The sequence below is a fragment of the Siphateles boraxobius genome, unplaced genomic scaffold, assembly GCF_051911475.1.
Source record: "Siphateles boraxobius isolate OS27281-9 unplaced genomic scaffold, OSU_SipBor_1 65, whole genome shotgun sequence".
NCBI classification, from domain to species: Eukaryota; Metazoa; Chordata; class Actinopteri; order Cypriniformes; family Leuciscidae; genus Siphateles; species Siphateles boraxobius.
In genome coordinates, this window is record NW_027509192.1 from 18,509,156 (window position 1) to 18,535,883 (window position 26,728).

At 37.6% G+C, this 26,728-nt stretch overlaps 1 protein-coding gene across 1 annotated transcript; it reads right to left on the reverse strand.

Annotated features, from left to right (window-relative positions):
- Nucleotides 1-845: 845 nt before the first annotated feature.
- hrasa (HRas proto-oncogene, GTPase a) lies at nt 846-26,157 on the reverse strand. The gene is made up of 6 exons (XM_077211406.1): nt 26,004-26,157; nt 13,355-13,496; nt 10,466-10,644; nt 4,336-4,495; nt 3,215-3,340; nt 846-1,537 (listed from the first exon to the last, which is right to left on the reverse strand). Exons 2-5 carry the CDS (start codon nt 13,463-13,465, stop codon nt 3,221-3,223), a joined length of 570 nt encoding a protein of 189 aa, XP_077067521.1. The 5' UTR covers nt 13,466-13,496; nt 26,004-26,157; the 3' UTR covers nt 846-1,537; nt 3,215-3,220.
- Between the last annotated feature and the right edge of the window lie 571 nt (nt 26,158-26,728).

Consider the following 26,728-nt stretch of genomic DNA (forward strand, 5'->3'; position numbering starts at 1 on the left):
TGCTGCGACTTTCAGATGCTTGGGTCAAAAGGGGGTCCAACCTGGTAGCAAGGTTTACCTAATAAAGTGGCCAGTGAGTGTGTATATATATATATACACACACACACACAAACACACATTATATATAACGGTCACACTGGGGTGCTGTTTTCTATGGAAGCTTGTTTCTGCCACAGAATAGAACATTTTAAAAGATAATTGTGACATTTTATCTCACAATTGCGATATAAAGTCACGCAATTCTGACTTTATATCTTGCAAATCTGACTTTCTTTAATCTTCAAACTGCATGTTATAAAGTCAGAAGTGCACACAAAAATTTATATCACGTAATTCTGACTTTATAACACGCATTTCTGACTTCATATCTCGCAAATCTGACTTTCTTTAATCTCCCAACTGCATGTTATAAAGTCAGAATTGCGAGATATAAACATGCATGTCTACGAAAAAAAAGTCAGAATTGCAAGTTTATTTCCTGCAAGTTTCCTGCTTGCGAGTTTATATCACGCAATTCTGACTTTATAACACGCAACTCTGACTTTATATCACGTAATTCTGACTTTATATCACGCAATTCTGACTTTATATCACGCAATTCTGACTTTATAACACACAATTCTGACTTTATAACACACAATTTCAGCTTTATATCACGCAATTCTGAGAAAAAAAGTCAGTATTGTGAGATAAAAAGTCACAATTACCCTATTTATTTTTTATTCTGTGGCGGAAACAAGCTTCCATAGTCATCTTCTTTTTTCTTTTTTTTACCAGTACATTGATTAGAATTTAACATTTTGCAACAATAACCTCACAGACAGAATTCAAAAACAAACAAACGCTTCTTCAAACAACTCAACAGTATTTATTTTTTAAAATTCAGTCAGCCTTTTTAATGTTTTAATGGTAACGTTCGTTCGTAACATACACATATACCAGCACACATAACTAATGCTTCCGTTTCGATTTCCACAAAGCCCTATTCACAAACGTTATGTTAAAACAACCTGCACGTTAAGCAAAAACAACTCCATACAGATTATTTTGTACATAGTTTCCGACATCCATTCTCTCCAACCGATATATGCTTTCTATGAGGTGCAACTGAGGGGGGGCGGGGGTCACGGGATGAGGTCACTAGTGTCCAGTCTTTTCCATCGGAGCTGAGGAAGGTTTTTGTGTGACGTTGAGGTCATGAGATGTGCCAAGTCCTTTTAAGACCAGTGTTGAGACTTCAAGAACAATAATTTAGCAGAGATCCACAGAGTCGCCCAGCACGAGTACACTGGGGTTACAAATAAAGAACATAAACGAGTAAGTCATTAGTGGTGTTTATCAAGCAGACGTGGACAGCCAGAGAGGTCACCCGGGTGGTCAAAGCAAGACTCCTTCCGGTTTCAATTGTTCGTTACGCAGGAGGCCTTGCTCGCTTTTCCTTAACAGTCGGGTTCAGATGAGACGGCACGTCTTTCCTCTCGGGTCCAGTCTGCCGCACGAGACCATGGGTAAACTTCTCCCAACACATGCCAGTCAGCTGGGGACCAGAAAACCGGAAGTGTAGATATGGGTGAATCAAATTAAAAACATGTCTTTGTCATATTTCACCCCAAAATCAAAAGAAAAATTATGTTTTTGGTTACGCTTAATTTTAAGGTGTCATTGTTACTGTGTAATATTATATATTTGAGTACTGAGTCATATTAATTAACTACATGTACTTACTATGGGGTTAGGGTAGGATTAGGGGTTGGTTGCATGTAATTATGCATGATTTGCTGTTATTACTATGGTAATTATATGTTACATATTATATAACAAGGACAGTGTAAAATAAAATGTTTTATATTAGGAAACTGAAGCCTTTTTGGACCATTAAAATTTTGTATGACATTTGGTTCTCATGAAATTTCACTGCCAATTTAAATTTAAATTTAAAATGCCAAAAACAACATAATGTATCTTGACTGTTTTCCTTTGTAGTTTTTTTCTAGTACTGCAATACATTTTTACTAAATTATTTATACATATTTTTTTAAATCCATAATTAGGGCTGGGCAATCATTAATTGCGATTAATAGAAAATAAAAGTCCAAAATAAAAGTTTGTGTTTACATAATATATGTGTGTGTAACGTGTATAATTATTTTGTATATATGAATACACACATATGCATGCAAGAAAAACACATATGCATGCAAGAAAAATGTATCATTAATATATTCAATATTTATTTATATTATAAATTATGTATAAATATATATATATACATACAGTGTATTCATAAAAATATTTCCTAAATATACATATGCATATGCGTGTATTTATATATACAAAATATTTGTACACACACATATATTATGTCAACACAAACTTTTATTTTGGATGTGATTAATCGCGATTAATCCATAAAACAACGTTTTTCATTTTCTTTTAAATTAATAAATTAAAAGGGAGACAACAAACACTATAATATATATATATATATATACACACACACACACATATATATATATATATATACTTATATATATAAGAACTGGATTTTTGTTGGTTATATTATACACAAATAAAAAAACACAATTAATATACTAAAAACAATTAATAAATAAGTACATTTTTCAACTTAGTTATTAACAGTAAATGTAATGTTTCTTGAGCAGCAAGTCAGTGATGTTATCATGTGACACTGAAAACTGGAGTTTCATGATGCTGAAAATTCACTTTGATCACAGGTAAAACTGATTAAACTCAGTTGTTTTAACTCAGCGTAATTGACTATAAAACACAAAAACATTTTACTTTGGAACGGTGGGGAAAATCCCATTATGTGCCTAGAGATATTTATAAAACTTTATTGAAAAAAAAATGTTCTTCATACAAAACTCAGTGAGCATGAATGAGATACATATAGTGATAGTGATGCTTGCCTAAACAAACACGACTAATAAATATGTAAATATAATATTTCTCTCTCTCGCCATTGCTGGCATGCATGTCCAAGGTTGCCAACTCTTGATCTATGACATTTCTCAGCAATTCTCTGATTGTCAGTGATGATTTGCAGCTTATTTTGCGTGATCAGAGAGTAGTGAGTAATTTGAAGACCGAAACCAATGTGTTATGCAGTTGCTTCACTATCTTTTACATTGTCTGCTTACTGTGTCTGCTTGTCTGCTTAACATTAGGCATGTCATTATGTGTATATAAGCACCTTAAATCACGACACGACGCAGCGGCAGTTCATGCAGTCCTGTCCACTCTCATCTGGTGGGTTCAGCTTCCTCATTTTGTGTTGACGGATCTCTCGTACCAGCGTGTAAAACGCGTCCTCCACACCCTGCAGAGATGTACACTTATGATGAGAAAAGACAACCCTCAATGCTGATGCTATCAAGAGATTTCAAGAGCAGTGAGTGATTGGTCAGAAACTTACACACATCTCAAAAATGAGTAACAAATGTGACAACCAAAAAAATGACTAGATCTAAATAACTACATGGAAACCCACAACTAGTAATGAAACTGTGACAGCCAAGAGTAAAAGATGATAAAAGTGTGGTCTTGGTCTTTACCTCGCAGTTCTCGTCAGATTGGCGTAACACAAAGCAGCTGTGAGTCATTCCCTGCAGTGTTATACAACACATCCTGTGTGTGTGTGTGTGTGTGTGTGTAGGTGGCCATGAGGAGAATTACAGCATTAAAAACTGCAAATCCAAAGAATCTCGCAGAACCATTAAACCCTTGAGACTAATTCTGGACACAGAAACCAAAATATAGATCCATCGAAAATTGTGTCCTATTAAAATTGTCCTATTTTAAAGCTATAAATTGGAAAAACTTCAAAAAGATACAATCAGCAGTGGGGTGTTTTCTATTTTGAGGCAGGGTTATTATATTTAACTAAAACTAAAATTATATTAAAATTTACTTGAAATAAAATAAACGTTAACTGAAATAAAATAAAATACATCAAAAACCTTAAACTTGTTTTATTTCAGTTAGTTGCCAATTTTAATTACTATCTTTTTATTCTTATTTTAAAATATTTATTAATTTTATTCTACAGACATGTAATGTGATCATCTAAGGACCAAAAATGAAGGTGTGTGTGTGTGTGTGTGTCTGATTTTAGTAATTTTATACAGTGTTGGGTAAGTTACTCTAAAAAAGTCATTAATTACTAGCTACTAATTACATCTTCAACAGTGTAATTACATTACTGTACTATTTACTCTCTCTAAAAACTATCAGATAATTTTACTAATTACGTTCTAAATCCCACATCAACCTTGACCAGTTGAGCAATACAAGGACAGACACAATCTGACTCACCTGTCTGGTTTTGGCAGAGGTCTCGATGAATGGGATCCCGTAGCTGCGGGCGAGCTCCTGCGCTTGCCGCGTGTCCACTGTCCGAGTCGGGAGGTCGCATTTGTTCCCCACCAGCACCATGGGCACGTCATCGGAGTCCTTCACCCGTTTGATTTGTTCCCTGTGCACAAAAAAGCCCAAAATGTCACAGTCAAATATAATCTGCAGACTGTGGGCAGACATTTGATCGTGAACAAAATGTGGAGGAACTTGACTTAATTTCAACAATTAGCTAAGACACCTAGTGCATTCCTAAGATGGCTGATGACTAAATTGACTTACCTTTAACCCTTTAACTTGTCACCCCCTTTTTGGGCATAAATGTGAAAATGCACCATCCAAATTTAAATGGTTGCAATTCATGAATGCTTTGGAATACACTCTGCAGATTATTACTGAAGTGAAAAGCACTTAAAAAAAGTGTAAAATCTTATTTTACACTTATCATCCGGCTCTTATCATCCGATCATGGTTGTATCTCTCTATTGGTGTTACTCAATCTTAGTGCTGCATTTGATACTATTGACCACAACATTCTTTTAAATAGACTCGAAAATGATGTTGGCATTAGTGGAATTGCATTAGCATGTTTTAAATCATACTTATCTGACCGTTATCAGTTTGTAGCAGCAAATGAAGAAATATCTTATCGATCACAAGTTCAGTATGGTGTACCACAAGGCTCAGTACTAGGACCGTTGCTGTTCACTCTTTACATGCTACCCTTAGGAGATATTATTAGGAAGCATGGCATTAGTTTTCACTGTTATGCTGAGGATACTCAGCTGTATATTTCTTCACGCCTTGACGAAACTTACCAAATCACAAAATAAACGGAATGCATAGCTGATATAAAACACTGGATGACTAGTAATTTCCTACTACTTAATTCTGAAAAAAAACAGAGATTCTATTTATTGGACAAAAAATGTCCACACGTAATAACCTAGAATACCGTCTAACACCTGATGGCTGCTCTGTCAAGTCTTCGTCGTCAGTTAGGAACCTGGGTGTGCTCTTTGATACCAATCTTTCATTTGAAAGTCACGATTCTAGTATTTGTAAAACCACATTCTCCCATCTTAAAAATATATCTAAATTACATCAAGGCTAGATTATTGTAATGCTATTATGGATGGTTGCCCTGCATGCATAATAAACAAACTACAGCTGGTCCAAAACGCAGCCGCTAGAGTTCTTACTAGAACCAGGAAGTATGACCATATTAGCCCGGTTCTGTCAACACTGCATTGGCTCCCTATTAAACATTGTATACATTTTAAAATATTGCTGATTACTTACAAAGCACTAAATGGTTTAGCTTTCCAGTACTTGAGCGAGCTGTTAACGCATTATAGTCCTTCACGTCCATTGCGATCTCAAAATTCCGGGCAGTTGATAATACCTAGAATATATAAATCGACTGCTGGCGGTAGATCCTTTTCCTATTTAGCACCAAAACTCTGGAACAGTCTTCCTAATATTGTTTGGGAAGCAAAAACACTCTGTAAGTTTAAATCTAGACTAAAATCAGATCTCTTTGACCTAGCCTACATAATACATCAACTTCTATAATTCAATGTTAGGCAGCATGTATACATTTCTATTATTCAAATCAGTTAAATGATTGTTAGGCTGCATAAATTAGGTCAGCCGGAACCAGAAACACTTCCCATAAATCCTGATGTACTTGTTGCATCATAAGAAGAATGGCGTCTACGCTATTTGTCTCTCTGTTTATCCCGAGGTTTACCGCAGTCCGCCGGATTCAGGCCGTATCCAGACCTGATGAAGCCTGTAGACGACCACAACGCAGTCCTGAAGTGTCAAATAGTCTCTCCCCTGTGAAGGCCCCCTTTCTTTCCTTTTACCTCTGTACAGGTTAAACGTTGTAAAAATTATTCTGGTACACATGGATGCGCGGAAGCGACAAAAAATTGTGTATTATGAATTTTTAAGGCCAGACAAGTAATTTGGTGAGGTCAATTTGTAAAGAAAGACTACACACCGGCGCACGTTTATATTCAAACGCGCATACCTATAGACTAAACACTTAATGCGCATGTGCACGCAGCCAGTGTTTTGCGGGGTTCGCATTTTGAAGTTTACAGAAAGGAAATGATAATGTTTTTCAAAAAAAATTAACCCTTAGAACCTATTTCAAGGTTTGCGTTCTCAAGTCACCAGGCACTGATGTTGTGTAAATGTGCGGGCCGGAGCACTTTAAGGGTTTTCTGTTAGAACGGTGTCGTGTAAATCAAAAAATAACTTTAGCTGGACAATAACTTTATTCTAGAGCTGCTGTTAAGCTAAAACAATCTATTTTCCTTTAATTTCCTATTATCACTGTAAAGCTGCTTTGAAATAATCTATATTGTAAAAAGCGCTAAATATATGAAGGTGACATTACTTGACCCGACCATTTTTCCCATCGTTAAACTAGCAAAAGTGCACTTGGACCGTGCGCTTTAGACCATGAGCTAAGATGATTAAATAGGGCCCGATATGTTTGTTGTCTAAATTAGAAACATTTTGATTATAATATAAATGATGTAATATGACGCTGCCAGGTAGGGGGAGGAGCTCGCTAAAAGGTTTTAAAGTATCGTTTCCATGGTACCGCAATGTCCGATTTCAAAAAGCTTTCGAATGATACCTAATTTATAAAATAATGCTGACAGTTAAGGGCCTTTGGTATTGTGTTGTTAGCATAGCAATATGCTAACATCAAACTCGCTTCAAATCAATTCTGAGTCGAGTCTTCCATGCATAATGTAGTTATATGATGGTTAGTTTGCTGTCTTTCTGTAGAGTTTGGCACTAGCAACGCCAAAGTCATAGGTTCGAATGCCACGAAATTCATAATCTGGTCAAACATAAATCACTTTTTTATAAATCACAACAGACAGAAATAAAATATAATAATACAGATATATTAAGACTAACCTGCATAGAATAACTTACAAGTTTTCAAGCCAAATGTGAATAAAGTATAATGCAAATTGAATATTGTATGTACACAACTGCCATCTGAGGCTGATATTAAACAGTGCATTACTATTACCCATGTTGTACTGTACTTCTTACATTAAAAACCCATTATCTAGACCCCATTATCCACAAACAACAATCTGATTGATATAATCTAGTTATCCTCCTTTTCCCTTCTCCTTTCATGCCCTTGAAAGCTCTCTCTCTCTCTCTCCTTTAGTCTAATTGAGTTGGGATCGATTTCACTGGCACTGCACTATAATACTCCATCTCACTTTCTGCTGTCCTTTCAAGCACAACTACTGAATATTTCGCAACGAATCCTCAGTCAAAGATCCAATTTAAGGATCCGACGGTGTAATCCATGTTGAGTTTCTGTTGTGACGTCAAACAAGCTTTTAAATAACAATAAGAGTTGATACTAGTGTGAATCAGAGGCAATGCCAACGTAATTACGGAGGTCGCAGGGTGGATGGTCTCACATAAGGGAGCAATATGCTACTTTCATCAGCTTTTTTGTACACGCCGGGTCACATTTCACCCCCAACCGGTAACCCACCAAAAAAAGATAATAAATTATAAATTATACAATTGCAAAAATTAAATATATAATTAAATATAATAACATTTTGAACACCCGTATACATAGAAAATATATACATCAATAATTAATCAAACTTACAGGTTGTAAATTTGAGGAGCAAGTTTGTCCAAATAAAATACTATCCCATCTTTAATGGATAAGCATTTTGTAAATCCCATTTAGACCAAACAGAGAATTGAAAAGCAATTGTCAAAAGGTTTACTGGTGTTGTATCACTGTGGTAATTTTAGCCACTTGCCAATACAGATTTGCACCAAACTTTTGCGATATTTTCTAAATGTCAATAAAAAACTAAATGCGAAATGACGACGTTTCCATTAACCGATGTTATGTGACTGAAACGTAATTTTTTCCTCTCACAATAAATCCTTTCAAAATGGATGTTGGTAGGTTTATGTATATCGCAGACACTGCACTAGCCATTATTTTTTACCGAAGGAGACGTAGGCGTGTTATCCAAACATTAATAGCAAGGAAAGCCCCATTTACTTGTGAGCGACACATATGAGGTGTTTCTGGGTGTTTTTCTCTCATATCTGCTTCGAGGTCTTGATTGTGCCATTTCTTAGTGGTTTAGAATCCAGTATTCCCGTGAATCTTTTGTCTTTTACGAGTTTAATAAAGAACTCTGTCTCGTCTTCTGTCCAAACCCTCTGTTTCCATTGCAGTTTTGCCAAATATTCCTTTTTTGAACTGCCTGAAAAACCACCTTATGAGATGCGTAAACACTTTTTGAGATATATGGGAGTGTTTGCGAAATTGAAGTTTCTTCTTGGGCGTATTTTTATTCACAATTTCAATTTGCGCAATTTGAAGGGTAATGGGAACGCGGCTACTGACTCTTCCCATCATCATCCTATAAAACAGTGTCTTCTTGACATGTACACAACGCGAACCAGCTACAGCGTTTAAGGGCGGGTCAAAGTAGATGTTGTTCGTGTGCAGCCAATGAAGATCATAGCATGAGCATTATGCAAATTTGTTACTGCGTGACGTATGCAGGTCACGGAAGTGAGACTGGAATTCTTGATGATTTTCTTTTGGGAGACAATAACGTTATTTATCGCACACTTTCGACAACTTTGCAGACTTGTTTACATTCACAGACAGTTATATTACACACTGCATGATAGGGAATATTCGAAAAACCATAATAGGGGCACTTCAGACAGATTATGATATTCACCCACTTCAGGTGTCATATAATGGATAATGTGAGTCAAATAAATAAATAAACAAAATAATATGAATGTACAATGTAGACAACAGACTATTTGTTAAGGTGCAGTCACATTTACTATTGTTCAGAGAATTTGTGTGGATGAAATGCAGTCATTTCAATAGGAAGAATAATAAGATACACAATATTTATAAAGGCTAATGTTTTATGTATTTGAGGAGAAAACTGTCTCAGTCCAGCATTTGCCGTCGAGTCATAGCAATCCTGTCTTAAACAGCCGGTGCATAGCACACAAGTGGTTATAAAGGTTATAAACCCTGCCCTCTCCATGTAATCAAATGGGACGTGAGCCAAACTAAAAAATCTGATTACACTTCAAATATTTTTTTTCTAAAGATGGTTTTTATCATTTTAGGTAGTTCTTATCATGCAGACATATGTTCAAGTGTTAGTTTTTCCAATAAGTTTGGTTTTAGTTAGTTATTTCATGATATGAAAACGGAGTGTAGCCTCATGATTGACAGCTGTGCTTGCGAATGAGTCTGCGGGAACGGGAGTGTGGGCGGGACCCTGATAAATATAGCAACAGTAAACCTTATAACCTATAAACTTAAGTCATTCACTGGTCAAAAACTTGTAACTCAATTTGAGCTTGCTTTTGTTCAAATGTTAATAATATAATGACACATGCAAGTGCCATTTATAAAGCCACAATATCAACTTTGGCAACACAGTGTTTAATTTATTTCTAAATACAGTGTTTTTTCTATTTCCTGAAAAGTAGCGCTTTTGAAAGTAGCGCTTTGATTTCATTAATGTAACATTCTAAAAAAATGTGCTTGCTTTATTTATACGGTCTGGCATGGGCTTGCCCCACCTGTTAAATTAATTTATAAAACAGAGGACAGATTGTGGTATTGGTACCAGGTCTATCATTAGAGGGGATTGCGAGGTGTCATATAGAAGAACATCTTTTGGTCAGAAAGTGTTATCTATAATAGGAAGCAAAAACTGGAATAGTTTACCACAGTCAATAAGACAATGTACTTCTTATCACACTTATCATCTGAAAAAGTGGCTTATGACGAATTAGTTGTGTAAACATTTTATTTAGAAATTTTTATAAAATGTGTTTGGGCTATCTGTCTCTTTGTAGTGTTGTGTGTATAGTTGAGTATTTGTTCTTGTGTGTACCTGCCTAGGGACTAAATTAGCAATGTTGCTATAATCCGGCTTGTTTACATTTTCTATTTTATACTGAATGTTCACTAACATGCTTTGTCCCTATCAAATAAATAAACAAAACAAACACACACCTGTATTGATGAATGTCCTCAAAGGACTTGGTGTTATTGATGGCAAAGACACAAAGAAAACCCTCTCCTGTCCTCATGTACTGGTCCCTCATGGCGCTGTACTCCTCCTGACCTGCAGTGTCCAAGATGTCCAGAAGACACGTCTCCCCGTCAATCACCACCTGCTTCCTGTAGGAGTCCTGCACAGAGACACCCAGACATCAATACCCAACTCATGCTTGCTTTCATCAATAAAACAGAAAACATAGAGTTTTGTCTTACTCAGTAGCCAAAAATATTTAGTTATTTCACAGCCATGAACTTGATTTGAGGTCTTTTAATTACATTTCTAAAAATGTGCACAATAAAGAACTTTGGGACGAAACTATAAGGATTGAAACACCAAACGCACTGTAGAGATGTGTCCAGTCAGACACATAAGCTTGCGTCTCTGTGCTCAAGTGTGTTAGCAATTTCAGCCATAAAAAGGACATTGTTTGTCCAGAGACGGGTGTGGTGGGAAAACAGAGCAGAGAGAGTTAGAAAGAGGGACATGTAGAAGCAAGTACACACACACACACACACACACACACACACACACACACACACACACACACACACACACACACACACACACACACACACACACACACACACACACACACACACACACACACACACACACACACCCCTCATGCTGGAAGCAAATGCAGGCCTAGGGGAAACTCCTGGGGTTTATTTGACACTGAGTGTGCAGAGGAAGAGAGAGAGTGAGTGAATGGAAGGGCCAGATTGTAGTGGTCGCTCAACGCATCTAGCGAACAAACGGACAGTATAATAAAGCATGACATACAGTATAAGAGATTTATTTTTTATTGTTAACTGAAAGTATTAAAAATCATTTTTGGCATTTTAAATAAACCTAAATTAAGTAAATATGTAAATATTATATAAACAAAAAGTAGAATGTTGCCTTAAAAAATAATAAATAATAAAATTACGAAAACTAAAAAAAAAATACTAAAGCTATAAATATAAAATAATTATTAAAAATGACAAAACAAACAATAAGAACATAACAAAATTACTAAACTTAAACTAAAATTAAAATGAAATTAGTATATGTACTATAATAGGACACTGCCCGGCCAAAAAAAAAGGTCACTGTTTGGATTTAAATAGGCAAATGCTTAAGAGTCTATTATTGGATTATTATTGCAGTGATTATTCTGTTTCTAGCATGTTATATGTTTAGAAACAGTACTTCTAACACTAACTGATGGAGTGTGTAGCTTTTCATTTCATGGTTTCACAAACATGTAGGAAGACACATCATGGCCATATTCCAGGATGACAAAGTCAAGATTCATCAGGATCAGATTGTGAAAGAATGGTTGGGAGGAGCATTAATAATCATTTTCACACATGAATTGGCTCCTCTGAGTCCAGACCTTAATTTCATTGAAAGTCTTTGGTATGAGCCATCTCCGGGGCACTTTTAAATACTTACAAATGTTGGTGTCAAGCCAAGCAAATGTTGATTCAGGTTTTATTGCAGACAGGTTTTTTTATTTGTTTGGTTTTACAACTAGTAATTCCACGGAGGTTTGCTGTTTTGCATGGTCAATATTTCGCTTGTTTTAACAACTAACTTTCATCTTAACACTACATCATACTGTGATGTGAAATGCACAGGCAAATGATTATGTATGCAATTTCCCATGAAATCAAGCCTGACCGCTCTAAAATATAAATCATTACGGTTTTGAGTAAAGTAAAGACACGGGGCCATATTCTGAGGATCTAAGCGCATGGTCTAAAGCAAACGGCACAAGTGCACTTATGCTGTGTCCGAATCCACTTTTGCTAGTTTAACGATGGGAAAAATGGTCGGTGCGCCCGACTAAAAGGGTTGGTCTAAAAGGGTTGGTCTAAAAGGTTTAAAATGGTCTCAAAGGGTTGTCCCTGTTATCTTAATGAGTAATGCGTGTGTTTTAAGCGTAACGTGCAAAAAAACAATCAGAGTCTCATCTCCCATACCCTTTAAAAGCCAGCTGTACTCGCACCATGGTGGATTCGCTATTTACATGGCAGAATTTGCAAACATAAAAATTGAACACTTCTCCAGAGAGGAAACGGATCTGCTCGTGCGCGAGGTTAAAGTGGCCAAGCAGACCATCTACAGGATAAGCCGGATTCCACCATATCTTTATGTACACAATAATAATCTTTTACATTGTAATCCTTTATTTTTTATTTGGCATGTTTGTGTGCTGCTGACCGTCCCTGTGTGTGAGGTAAGCAGAGAGTACGTGCGTTGACAAAAATATTGTGCTATTGACTTTAGACCAAGTTTTTGTTGGTCAATGTCTCAGTCTATTTCAGTTGCCTCAAAATAGCAACGTGTCAACAATGCGCCCGAACACACCTCATTTTCAGACCAGCAGCCCATGGGCGCACAGATGAGCACAAATGCATTTGCTATTTAAACAACGTGGTGCAGGACATGAAAATTATAACTGCGTTGGGCTGAAACTAGCAAAAAACACTTGCGTCACGCTAGGTGCTGCATTTCGCCAGGTGTACGATAGGGTCTATGGTTTGGAAGATGGATTATTTTTGCAATCTCTCATTAATAAAAAAGTTACATAGTGTAGCATTAATGAATTAACGTAATTATCTTAACAGCTTCAGCTGATTAGGTTAAAACAAATTGATATATTATTGATAATGTACTAATATAAGTCACAATGACCTGACGATTTTAGATTATGTGTATCAGCATCCTTAGCATATATATTATTTATATAGATGATATATATCACTAGCTGAGATCACTGAATGTGCACACACACACACACACACACACACACACACACACACACACACACACACACACACACACATTACCTCTATAGTAGGGTCGTATTCATCCACAAAGTGGTTCTGGATGAGTTGGATGGTGAGAGCGCTCTTACCCACGCCTCCAGCCCCCACTACCACCAGTTTATATTCAGTCATTCCTTCACGCCTCTTCAACCACTCACCACACCTGAGGAGAAGCCAGCAAAACGATCAATACAAACAAACCTCCCACTGCTTCCATGTTCAGTGATGTTTCAGATCTTATATAGACACAACAAAGATCCTTTTCAGGCCTAAAGGTATGGTTAGTATAGGATTCATGGATGCAATATTATGGATGCTACCGATATACAACCTGATTTCTGACGCAGCCCGAATCATAATGACACCGTGTTCCTTCATTGCCCAGAGGAGAACAGTCCTGGGTCAGCTGAACAATGACACTATTTTCTTTTCAGAGCTGCTTTAGTGGAAATTAACTTTGTTTGCATCATTGAATCATTTGACTTTTATCACTGTAATGCTGCTTTGAAACAATCTGGATTGTATAAAGTGCTATATAAATAAATGTGACTTGGCTTGACTAAATATTTGTTGGCGAAACTTTTTTGAAATTAGCATATAATAAGTTCAAAGTCTTATTGTCTGACTTTCAGGACTTCTAAGTCTGCAAATTATTACAAGATGTAGCACCTTGCCTATTTCTTTAGCTATTCATCTATGTAAAGGTCCAGGCACACCAAACCGACATCAAAAAACTAGTGACAGTGAAAGCCGACTGTGCTGTTGTCTCATGTTACCTGAGTCTGGTCCTAAAAGTTGCACTTGAACACACCACAAACACTACAGTCAACCGCCAACTAGCATGTACCTTATACACCTGAATGAGAGGAAGTAAATCTACATTCCAGCAGGTGAAAGTAGTCTACATGAGTCATTTAAAAAAGGAAAACCGGAAGAGCTTGCAGATATACAAACCGTAAAAAAAGCAGCATTTCATCATTCACTTGCTTTCGTTCACTTTCATTTTTTATCTTGTACACTGGTTTGCTAAGTTAACCAGCCAATCTGTGGTGCGTTTTCCAAAAGCATCTTTAGCAAACTATGGACACAAGTTCTGTTGTTACCAGAGTATGCAAAGTATGCAAGTTGCATAGTGTCAGGGTTCTGTCAGTTCTGTCTAGTCTATTTGTTGGTTTTGTGACAGAGTCATGACACTCCTTTTTTGTCTTGTACTGTTTAACACTGTTTAACACTAGCTGTGTGCTTTCATGTTGTCATGTTTTGTGTTAACACGTGGCTTATGAGTGTTCTCATTGGCTGCGTGTTCATGTCTCGTTTTGTGTTAGCACATGGCTTGTGATTTGTTTTACTGGCCATGTGCTTGTGTTTTAGTCATGTTTGGTGTGAGCACATGGTTTGTCATGTATGTTTCCTTGAGCCATGTGCTCTCCTTTCGATTGTCTAACCCTGCCCATCTTGTTACCTGATTATTGATTAATTTGCCCCACCTGTCCTCCCTTGTTACCCTCTTTTGTTTGCTTCCCTATTTATTCTCCTTGTTTCGTTTCCCTCCTCGGGGTAGTTTTTGTTTGTATTTTTTTTTAACTTAATAAATACCCATTGTCCTGCACGTGAGTCCTATCTCCTTTCACCTACCCAAACCCTGACAGAATGAACCAGCCATCAGAGGACTCAGCAGACAATGGGAACCTTCCTCTTCTCATCTCCCTCCAATGATCCACCCTCAGTGAAGGATCAGATGGTCCAGCTTGTCCAGTACATCTCGCTTCGTCAAGAGGGTCGTAACATCAAGGACTTTGCCTTAGACTTTCTGGCTGTGGTGGATGACTTGGACTACAGCGATAACGCGGACCTTAAAGAGGTTAACACCTGCCTCACAATTGCCCCTCAGCCCTTGGAAGATGGGAAGGCTGGGGCACCTGCCATTCTGGAAATTCATGTCAGTTACATCAGCGTAAGAGGCCGGAGTCCCTTTGTAGCACGAATTTCCACCACACTGAATTTCCACCACCTTTCCACCTGCAGTCAGTGGAGGCCCCAGTTCTCCAATGACCCATAAACGAAGGAGGAAGAATGGCTCCGTTTCATCCGCAACCTCTGCTGGGGTAAATTCTGCAGAGTCCCCAGTGGTGGCTGAAGAAGCTGCAGCGAATAACCAGATGCAGTTATTCCCATATGCAGGAAGAGGAGGGCTCCTGACGCTTCCCTTCGGTCGGTGGTCCAGGAGGACCAGACTTCGGGGGTCTCAAGTCCAGTGGTCCAGGAGGACCTGACTTCAGGGGTCTCAGGTCTGGTGGTCCAGGAGGACCATAGCCACTCACTCCTGCTATGCCTTCACCCTTCTGTGTGTGTCTGGGCCACACACACATCCCTCCTAGCTTCCTCGGATCCAGCCCTGAAGTCTCGAGTTAGCCACAATCACAGAGGCTGTCCCAGATCCGTCTGCTCTCTCGGCCACAGAGACTGTCCCAGAGTTTGCTCCTGTCCCAGAGTATTGTCTGCCCAATGCCCACTAACCTGGCCGTGCTTCCTTGGGAGCAGTCATCTTTGTGGGTTTCCCGTTCCTCACCCTATGCCCCATCCTGCCAGAGCCTGACAAGTCTGGGAAGATTATCTGTGCTGGGTTGACTGTCTCGCATGTGTCCAGCCTGCCCTGCCATGACGTGTCAGCCTCCCTTTCCCTGGCGGTGATCCTTCTGTCTAGGATCTCCCCCCTGGATCCATCGGAACCTCCTTGGTCTGTCCCGCCCTTGCCCTCAGCTCGGATTCCAGTCATGCCAGAGCCTGCCTGGTCTGTCCCTCTCGCACCGCCCTGGCCCTCTGCCAGGACTCCAGATCCCCTTGAGTCTCCCTGGCCCAACCCTCCTGTCCCTCCCTGGTCACTTCTAAAGACTTCCTGGTCCGTTATGCTGGCACTAACTTGGCTCCCCTCTCTGTGTTTTGATCTTCCCGTCTTGTGTTGTCTGTTGGTGAGTTGTCGTGTCACGTTCCTGTCTTGTTTTGTGGTTTTCCTTGTTAGGGACGCCAGTAGAGGAGGGGTAGTGTCAGGGTTCTGTCACTTCGGTCTAGTCTATTGGTTAGTTTTGTGACAGAGCCATGATATTCCTGTTATGTCTTGTACTGTGTAGCACACAGCTTGTTTAACACTAGCTATGTGCTTTCATGTTGTCATGTTTAGTGTGAACAAGTGGTTTATGAGTGTTCTCATTGGCTGCGTGTTCATGTCTCGTTTTGCGTTAGCACATGGCTCGTGATTTGTTTTACTGGCCATGTGCTTGTGTTTTAGTCATGTTTGGTGTCAGCATATGGCTTGTCATGTATGTTTCCTTGTGCCATGTCCTCTCCTGTCATTGTCTAACCCCACCCATCTTGTTACCTGATTGATTAATTTGCCCCCCACCTGTCCTCCCTCATTGCCCTTTTTTGTTTGCTTCCTTATTTATTCTCCTTGTGTTTTCACTCGTGTGCTGGTTCGTCGTCATATCCACACCGTGTGTTTCCTTGCTGTCAAGTCCAAGTCTGACTTGTTTTCCCCCTTGGGGTAGTTTTTGTTTTTTTTACTTAATAAATACCCATTGTCCACCACTTGAGTCCAGTCTCCTTTCACCTACTCAAACCCTGACAAATAGGGCCCCTGAACCACCAGGGGGCCCCCTTGCTCTCAAAGATGATTTGATGACTAGGGATGCAATCGTTTCAGTTTTGATTTTGTCTTCCAATGATTATTGTGGCAAGCAGGGCGGGCGGTGGAGTGAGTGAGCGTCACATGCGTGCCACATCATCCTTGTATCTCAAATGGAGAAGATAGTGACGACAGTGAAGGAGGAGAGAGGACCAGGCCTGGACATTTGTTTTTGTTTTTTATGTGTGTGGCAGTCATCTGTGAGGGGCTGTCGCTTTTACTTTAATTTTGGGTTTGTTTATTTTATTGGATTAAAGTTGTGAAGCATTTGCCGGTTCCCTCCTCCTTCCTGGAATAACAAACTTGTTACAATTATGAAAACATGATGCCGCATTTTGTTCCTTTCCTTAAAAGCCGTGCATTGTCGCCCTTCCTACAGTATGTAACATCCAAATCAGTCAAGTGTAACATGATCATGTAACATGATTAATATACAGTCTTCCTTTATTGAGCTGTGAAAGAGACGCTGTTCCCCAGACGGCTTTCTGTGCACGCAATCCGAGATGGAGTGAAACACGGACAACAGGCTACTTTGTACTTCGGGTATGCGCTTAAATGGACAAATATACACAAAAAAAGTGTCAAAATGCCAGTCTTGGCAAGTTTTCACTTAAATTTGGTCTGTTATGTCTTAAGTGAACACAAACAGTTGGGAAAGTATCCTTGTTAGTATGTCCATTAGTGGTATATTTTAAACTCCATTGTTGATTCGAATAGTAAACAACTCTAACTGCACGCACCGCAACAGACTTTTAAAAATGGTGGTTGAAATAAAATGCTTTGAGGAGTCAACCAATCAAAATGCTGCGTGAACTCAACCAATCAGCATGTTCAGCGTCCACCCCCGAAAGCTCCTGAACAGTGAAATAGTACAACCTCAAGAGCAGGGACTTTCTGAGGGGGACATTTTTACCCGCAACTTCATTTAGACCCTGGTTCCTGCGGTCGAAACACACAGAGTACCAGCCCAAAGTCCCTAGTTCCTGGGGAAAGTTCCTCCGGTGGAAACATGGCTTTAGTGAGTTTAATTCATACATTGATAATTTGTGCTGTCAATTATATGATGCATGATGTTGATTATTTAGGGACAAGAAAATTGATGATTTGTCAAATTCGAATGAGGTTTTAGTCATTTTGAACAGTATGAGTGTGTTTAATTCATTGATTGATCTGGTTAATGATTTAATGCACTGAGCACTGCTGTAGTTTATATCACAACACTCTCCAACAGCAGAATGCTACTTTTAATTCTTTTAAGTCTAATTCCTAGTCAAATTAGAATGATATCTTTGTTTTTATATAATTTTATATCATTTGTGATTGCATTTTCTTAAGATATGGCCAGATATACAGTCTACCAATAACATTAGAGCGACAGCACTGGGAACGGCCACAAGCGTCTTTACAGTACAGAGACTACCGACTACCGACACCGCGGTGTAAATGGGGTTTAATACAACGTGTCACCAACGCCGTCTCTGATGTTCAGAATGTATTACTCCCATTGTAGATGTGCTCTTCCTGGAACAACACAGCAACTAAACCCAATGAATTGATTATTCACAACGTTTTATTACAATATTGTTCTCTTTATAATGTTACGTAAGACAGTCTCAATCATAGTTATGATTAGTCGTGCATTGCTATTTGAGCAGCATGCACTGAAGCTGAAGATAATCACTAGAGCTTTGTCCCACGTTAATCATTAACCAAATGCATCCTATATGAGATAAATCAAATAAACTCTCCGCCACTGATTAAATATTTTCAATCGACCACCGAAAAAAAGCCGCAGAACATGCTACAAAAACTGGACGACAGACCTGACATTGGCCAACTGTCGGCTTGGTGTATCATGGCCTTTACGATTGCGGTGATCCAAGACCAGGAGACTTGGAGAATTTATCCTGAGGAAATATGGAATAATCTCCCATCTTCCACTGTTTGGCATTCAGTGAACAAACTCTTATAGAGATAAAAAGGAGATAAACTATGAAATATGAAAGGCATTCTGGCACTTGAAATAAGACCCGAGCTTGCAGCACATTGCAGCTTTTATCTGATAACTGATAATTTTGTGGGTTTCATTTCAAGTTTCAGCATGGTCTAAAACAACATTTCTAACTCTGAATGTGATCCAGCTACCATCCATCGCTCAACCTCACTGGTTATTCTGTCATAGGTTGGTTAGTGCTGGTTTTGGGTGGTCAATGTTGTTTTCCAGTGAGGTCATATGGTTTAATTCCCATTGGATTACTATATATCTTCTTTTGTGTTCCACAGAAGAAAGAAAGTCATACAGGTTTGTAATTACACACGGGTGAGTAAATCATGACAGAATTTTTTATTTTGGGGGGAACTATATTTACATGCATGATGCTACACTGACAATGTTTCATAACACCATATACACGTAAACAATTTCAACAATGTTCTTGTAAGAGTTATGTTCTGTTAGTTTCAATTTTTTTGTGGACTTTTAGTTTATTCATTAGTTCCCGTTTCCCATTGTTTGGTTTTCCCGCCTCTTATTAGCGGCTATGGAGATTAATTTATCATCACAAGTGTTTGTTATTAATTTCCTTTGTATAAAGTTGATGTGGTTCAGTTCTCTCGGTTGGTTATGATCCGCTCTGTTCCGCACCGGAATAGCGAGTTAAAATCGAGGTATTACCAGTGTTGTCACATATCGATTAATTGGTGAGAAAATTTCCTTACAGTCACATCTCTAATTACTACATGTACTTACTATAGTAATAATAGTAAATTATGCATAATAACAAGTAACTAAACCTAAACCAAACCATTACCCTAACCGTAACTCTATAGTAAGTACAAGTAGCTAATAAAAATTTGAGTAAGTACAATGTAACTACTTCACCTTAAAATAAAGTGTATAAATAAACCTTAATTTCCAACTAAATAAAAAGTATTAATTTTCAAAAAAGTTTTAAAATATATTTCCAAGATAAAAAAAGTATTTTTGCAAAAACACTACTACTAATTTATAAATAGCATCATGCTTATTATGTGGATTGTGCTACATGCCATTTTACAACCTGAAACAACCTAAATAATTAAATGGTCAACTTATTTTTAAATCCATTTTTCAAGGCAAAAAGTATTTATTCTTTTAATAAGAATTATTACAATTATTATCTTTCAAAAATAATTATTCTTATTACAAATATCTATATTATGTTTTTGGAGAGGTACACCACATTTTACCATTTTACAATGTGAACTAACCTCACCTTGCAAATAAAAGTTGTACCACCCTTACATTTTTGACTTCATGCCCATTTTTAATTCATAGTACATAGAAAAGTTTTTTCGAGTTATATATATGATTTTTTATATATCTGAATTAAAACTTTTCTAGCAAATGGTATGAACATTTTTTAAATCATATAAAACTTAACATGAATAGAAAGAGTATATTTAAGAACTTTGCAAATGTGTTTTGAACAAAAACATTCTTTTAACTTTGCATTTCTTTATTGTGGTCTACTTACTTTTCATTGCCCCTGCTACATATCCCACAACACAGTAAAAGGCTCACTTTAAGACACAACTGTAGTCACAGCCATCCATGACAGCACATCACCAGACAGACTATATTAGTCCCAGGGTGTGGAGTTTTATTATTAGTCGTCATTGGGGCTGTAGGTGCAACTCAAGATCACCAGAAGTGAATCTGCAGCATTAATGATTAATGAAAAGACAAAGGGTCTTGGTGGTACTATGGTGACTGCAACTTATGAGAGTCCAGCACAGTGTATTTGTGAGTAACACTAAAGTGCTGGACGATTAATGAGTAACTGCACACACGCAAGCACTCGCACACTCACAATTGAGCAATTGAAGGGCAGGGAGTTCATACATTATGCCACAATGCATTACTCCCTTAACCCCTTGAAAGCAAACAAAACATTGATTAAATGTAATAGAAGAATAAAAATATAGCAACAACCAAGTATACATTTTTACATAGATAGGAGGTTCCTCAATGGCAAAATTTAAAGAGCACACCCTCAAGGCTTTATGATAATCTATGCTGGCTCTATATATGGATGACAGCAAATCTATGAGAATTTTTTGGCTATTTTATCATCCACCATGAGAAAAAAGTACAGCAAGTCTAATCATTTTGAAAGGTAATAGCAATGTACATAAGCTCGAGAAATGCAAATACAATTCCAAAGAGAAAAGTTAGTTGGGTTTAGGCATGAGGGTGTGTAAATTATGACCGCATTTTTCAGATTTGCCTGAAGTACTATACATTTTTTATGATAAAATAATGTGCACTGATGAAGTGCATGCAGTAAAATGCAGGATATAAGAAGTAAATATATCCAAATTTACATTTTAAAAGCCTGTTGATATAAGCGAGTCATTAGAAATTGTGCTTTATCAACTAGTTAAACATGAATACAGTGAAAGTCAATTTGTCATTCTAAGGGAAATGTGTTACGTATTGCTGATGTTCATTTATATTTAGTTGCGCAAAACCAGAGATGAGTGACACTGCCACTTTCAGATTCAATTTAACACGGTTGAGCAACGTATGCCCAAATTTAGGCCATCTTTTGAATAACCCCTTTAACTAAACTAGGGCACAACGAGGGAAGAACTGAATGAATTATACACACATTCAGAGGGCAATGAAAGTTTGATTAGGGCCTTCTGTCAGAGCAACCTGTTGTTTGGGATGGAGATCAGTAGAGACACATCCCATCGGGTTCTTTCCAGTGCGATCTCTATATCACTCTTTCTAAGATTCATAATTAGTGCCAAAGTGCCAAGGGGCTTCAAATGGGTCCTAATGAGCCCCCTTAGTCCTGTACTGTTGGGGATAAACAAAGCCATATGAAGGCAAGCCTGCAACCTTTGCCGAAAAAAAGTGTAATGTCTGCTAACGCTGCAATACGCAGGGAAGGAGAACAGAGGCCTATTTTTTTAATAAATGTCAATGGGGGAGAGGCTTCATTACTCTAAATACAAAATGCTTTTGTGAGGAAATAGCTTATCATTTAACGAATCGACAGCCTGTCTGCAAATCTGAAACATGTTTGCTCTTAAACATTAGTTTTGGATGGATCTATTTTTCCAGTTTACAGCAAAAAAAGTCAATTGCGCAAAAGTTATGATTTCTATGGTAAGTAACCGCAAACAGTGACTGACTGTCGCACAACTCTGAACGAAATTCAATGACGTCAATGCTGTAATGTGATTGGTTATCAAGGCACACGTGATCCAAGTTAGCCGCTACACTTTCTCCAATGGTAGAGCCACGGACCCTCGTATCTCCCAATAATAAGACTATCTCTGGAATAAACCATCTAAACCTGCCACAACACTTACACAATGGGTGCCCAGTTTTGAAATAACATCTTTAGTTTGTTTCCAATACAATTTTTGCACATTGCTATGAGGTTTCTAGAGTTTTCTGTGTGGTTTGTTTCTATGTGGTTACTTTCCAACCCTATTCAAAAGTTAGTTTTGGGCTTCATATTTTTTTGCACACAACATGTATTAATTACAACAGGTAAACATAGACGCACTTCACCGTGATACATTTTTGTTTGACATATTTGGCATTTAGTAAATTTGAACCTTCCTAATTGAAAGAAAACAAGTTTGCAAAAAGATTGAATCCAATATTTGGTGATACTATAGCATATTTTTTTCAACAGTTTTTTGCTCAGATTTATAAAGATTAAAAAGCACGGCCAAAGGCATTCAAGCATAAGAATATTATAGTTACTTTATGACCTTTGAAGTGTGAACACAACCTTTGATATCGCAAGTCGGATTGTTTAGGAAAACAACAACATGGCTCTCTTAAACAAGGAATGTGATTTATCATTCAAAAACTACAGGAAAGTGTGAAAGCAAGTAGACATTGGCACTAGGATCTGCAGTATACATACAATCTGTCACCATGAGCGGTAAATATGAACAGGTCACTTTGAAACCCTATAGTAAGCTCAGGATAAACTTACTGACATTATCAGGTCTGCATTTTATGGACATGAAACATATCTAATACCAAAGATTTGGAATGAATATTATTTGCCTAATCATTGAGAACATTTATGTCCAGACAATTACAGTGATTTTAAATCTTATTTTGCTAAAGATTATGCTAGAGCACAAGTAAATGGTCCCAATAGAATCTCAAGTATCAATTTTCCCTGAGCCACAACCCCACAAAAAAAGAAGGCCTAAGTGATATCCAGTCAGGATCAGACAGTAAAAGGAATCTCACATGGGAAATGGAATCGAAGGAATCGAATACTGAGGAACCATAACAGATCCAGGCTGAGTGAGCTACTGACATCATCCCCCAAAATAACCATCACTAGCCAGATCATTACATCTGTCTAGCCTAAATCTGCTGCCCTTCACTGCAGACACTTCAAGATATTGGTTGTATGTTGCAGATAAATGCAATAGAAGTATTTGGGATGAGACATCATGTGCACATTGAAAATGAAATAAATAACAACCAAAATATGAATGTTTCTAAATATCTGAAACTCAATTAGAATTAAATGATTTTGGGGGGCTGAAAATGCAAACTTTTGAAAACTTGTTTCAAACTGCAAGATTTTTGAAAACGATACTGTTATTGTCTCCTTGTAAACTACAAAAATGTACAATGACGTGATGCGTATGTGTATAACTACATGTTCATAACTACATAAAGGGACATAGTTTTTCTTTACAAAATGACAACGCTACTTTTTTTGTTATTATTATTTAAGATGATTTTGTCTTGGTTTTTCTTTGTTGTAATATTGCATGAATAATACAGCGTTCTTAGTCGTTTACACAGATTCGTGTGAACGGGGATTGTTTTGAAAACGTTGTCGTCTGTACGCAAAAAACTCAAAGGAAAAACGTTTCTGTTTCTAGTACACCATTGTTTTGTAAAGATACCCTGAGTTTTTATAAGTTTAAGTTTTTTTATATATTTAGATTAGATTTTATTTCAGTTTTATTTCAATTAACTGAATATATTAATAATAGTTGTAGCTTTTCTGGAGCTCAAACAGTAGAGCGTTGACGCTTGCAAAGCCAAGGTCATGGGTTCGATTGCCAGGGAAAGCAAGAACTGATAAGAATGTAAATGTGTACCTTGAAATGCAATGTACGTTGCTTTGGATAAAAGTGTCTGCCAAATGCATAAATGTAGTAAATAAGAACAACACTAGTCTTTACTGGTTTGAGATGGTCATAACTGGATTAACCTGGCTGGTCTTCGGCTAGGCCACCTGAAAGTAGCAGCCTTTGCTATGTTTCACCCTTTTCACTTGGAACGGGCCTCTCAACAGAAGAGGCCTCCACTTGCACTCGCCATCATCAAGGAAATGTATAGAGGCTATGAGCAAAAATGCCCCCAAAATTCAAGCTATGGGTCAAAAATGTCCTTGTATGAGCTCTTGTTTTTAATATTTATAACAGGCCATAGAGTGCTGTTTTCCCGAATATCAGCACGATTGCAAATACGATAGCCTATTGATTTCATACAACAGTTCAATAAACAATAAGTTAATGTTAGGCGACTTTCATTTTAGTCTTAGAACATTGTCTGTTTTTGCACTATTTCGCCAATGAAAATAGTTTCAAACAAATCCATTGGGCATCCCAGAGCAAAACAGTGATGTACCATATACTAAATTAATTTCGTAACATGTTTTTAATGAATCGTTTGACAGAATGTTGGGGGGCCTCAAAATGTTTCTTTGAAAATGCATGAATGCAGACCCGACAAGCCCAAAACCAACCAACAGACCTGTCTGGGACACCAACTGAGAGCAATAAACATCTCAGACTGGCTCGCACCTGTGTTTCAGCAGATTTTCGTTCAAATTTATACAAGTAGGCCTATAATCAGGCTAATATGTCCCTCACAATTAAACACCCTGTAAATAAGGATTAGTTGATCAAATTGAGTCGCATTATATGATATCATCTTCTCAGATTATCTGAAATAACAGTCAACAGTATAGAAGTCTTCAGAAAAACACATTTGGTTACTTTCATTTTGTAACTAAAGAGAAAATCTACGAATCACACTGTGCAGTAACCTATAAAATATTATAGAGGTGCAATACAACTTCTGTAGACCAACTTAAGTACTTAAGCGACCTAAACTTGCTTGTTCTGCGATAAAACATACTATTAAACTTCCGCACTGCTCTTCATAGTCCAGAAATTACGAATCCTACTATGCTGAGGCATCTTAATATTCATGATCAAGTCATTGCCATTGGTGGGCTACTAAGTAACGTCAGCAGAAACTAATTACTATTCAGCAAGCAGTCTTCGCCATTGGAATGCTACGACGCAAACTACTTAATACACATGAGCTAGTCTTCGTCATAGTAGAATTTGCAATTGTTCGTCGGGTGCTATGGGGCGTCACCCGAGTTTACAGAGAGACTCGTAACTGTCACATGGATGCCACCAAAACTTAACAAATCAGATAATTAGACAACATGTTTACATTCCGTGTTAGACTTGAAATCTTTTCCAATAAGTGCAAGTTGTCGGGAAGAGAAGCCATGGTCAGTTTGATCGATTACTAGAGTCTGATTCAATGTAAACTGACCAGATTCAGTTTTTTTAGATGCTTGAACAGGTTTTCTTGTGAAGGGTGAATTATATATAAAGTAATTAAATAAACACTATACGAGTTTTCTATTTAAAAATTCTCAGCAAACAATTTTGAATAAAACACAGATTACAGAAAATACAAAACAGTACTGGAATCTATAGATCTATCGATGACTGATTATTCATATGTAAACATTCTCCATGCAATTACAATAACGCACTAATAATTACAATAAATGTACGGCAATTGTGGCCGATAATAGCAATATGTTTAAGGTAAACAATATTTACCACTTTGAGTCACGTTACAATACATTGCATACAAACGATTTATGGTTTAATAGCAAAAAATTTACACTTCACCTCTGATTCCCCGGATTCAGTCACTCTTCAGGGAACTTCGTTTATTTCGAGATTTTCCTGGATTTTATTAGATGTAGCAGCCAGTAGCTACACTGTGAACAATGTGCTCCACTGTGTGTGTGTGTGTGTGTGTGTGAGAGAGAGCAGTACAGCCTACGCCCAGCCCCACACGACACGTAGGACCGCCCCGGCATCAGATTCACCAATCTTACTATGGCAAAGGCTGAGCTTATGAATATTAAGTAGATCCTGGTGACGTTGATCGGTGGCTCGTTCAGTGCCCGAGAGGCTGATCAACCAAAAACACAGCCAATCACAAGGCTGTGTCCCACCCTCAATAAAACAACAACCAATGGGATTAGTAGGCCTACTATCCACACCCCAGAATACAGCAGCTCGTACTGTATCATTTTCTTTATTGCTTAACTAAATAAAATATATATTTTTATGGTTTCAAAGCTGCTCTCCTAGCGTTCTCTCCTCATGTGTAGCTATATAATGTAATGTAGTTCTAATTTAGAAACTATAAAGTTATTTTTGAAGTGTGATTATGCAAAAGATTTATGGACAAGTGTATTAAAGTAAAATAATGGCAAATGTTTTTGAAACAAAAAAAGCTTGTTAAATTGTACTAATTGAAAAGAAATATGCATTACATTAACCAATTGACCCTTCGCTAAGCCCCGCCCTCCTTAGTTACTGTTGCTACGCCTGTCAAGCTTTCG

Excerpts from the sequence above, each read along its gene's own strand:
- hrasa (XM_077211406.1), bottom strand. The coding sequence starts at position 13,465 with ATGACTGAATATAAACTGGTGGTAGTGGGGGCTGGAGGCGTGGGTAAG. Across the intron at positions 10,645-13,354 it reads AATACGACCCTACTATAGAG|GACTCCTACAGGAAGCAGGT; the intron begins GTAATGTGTGTG and ends GTCTCTGTGCAG. Across the intron at positions 4,496-10,465 it reads GAGGACATTCATCAATACAG|GGAACAAATCAAACGGGTGA; the intron begins GTGTGTGTTTGT and ends TTTTGTGCACAG.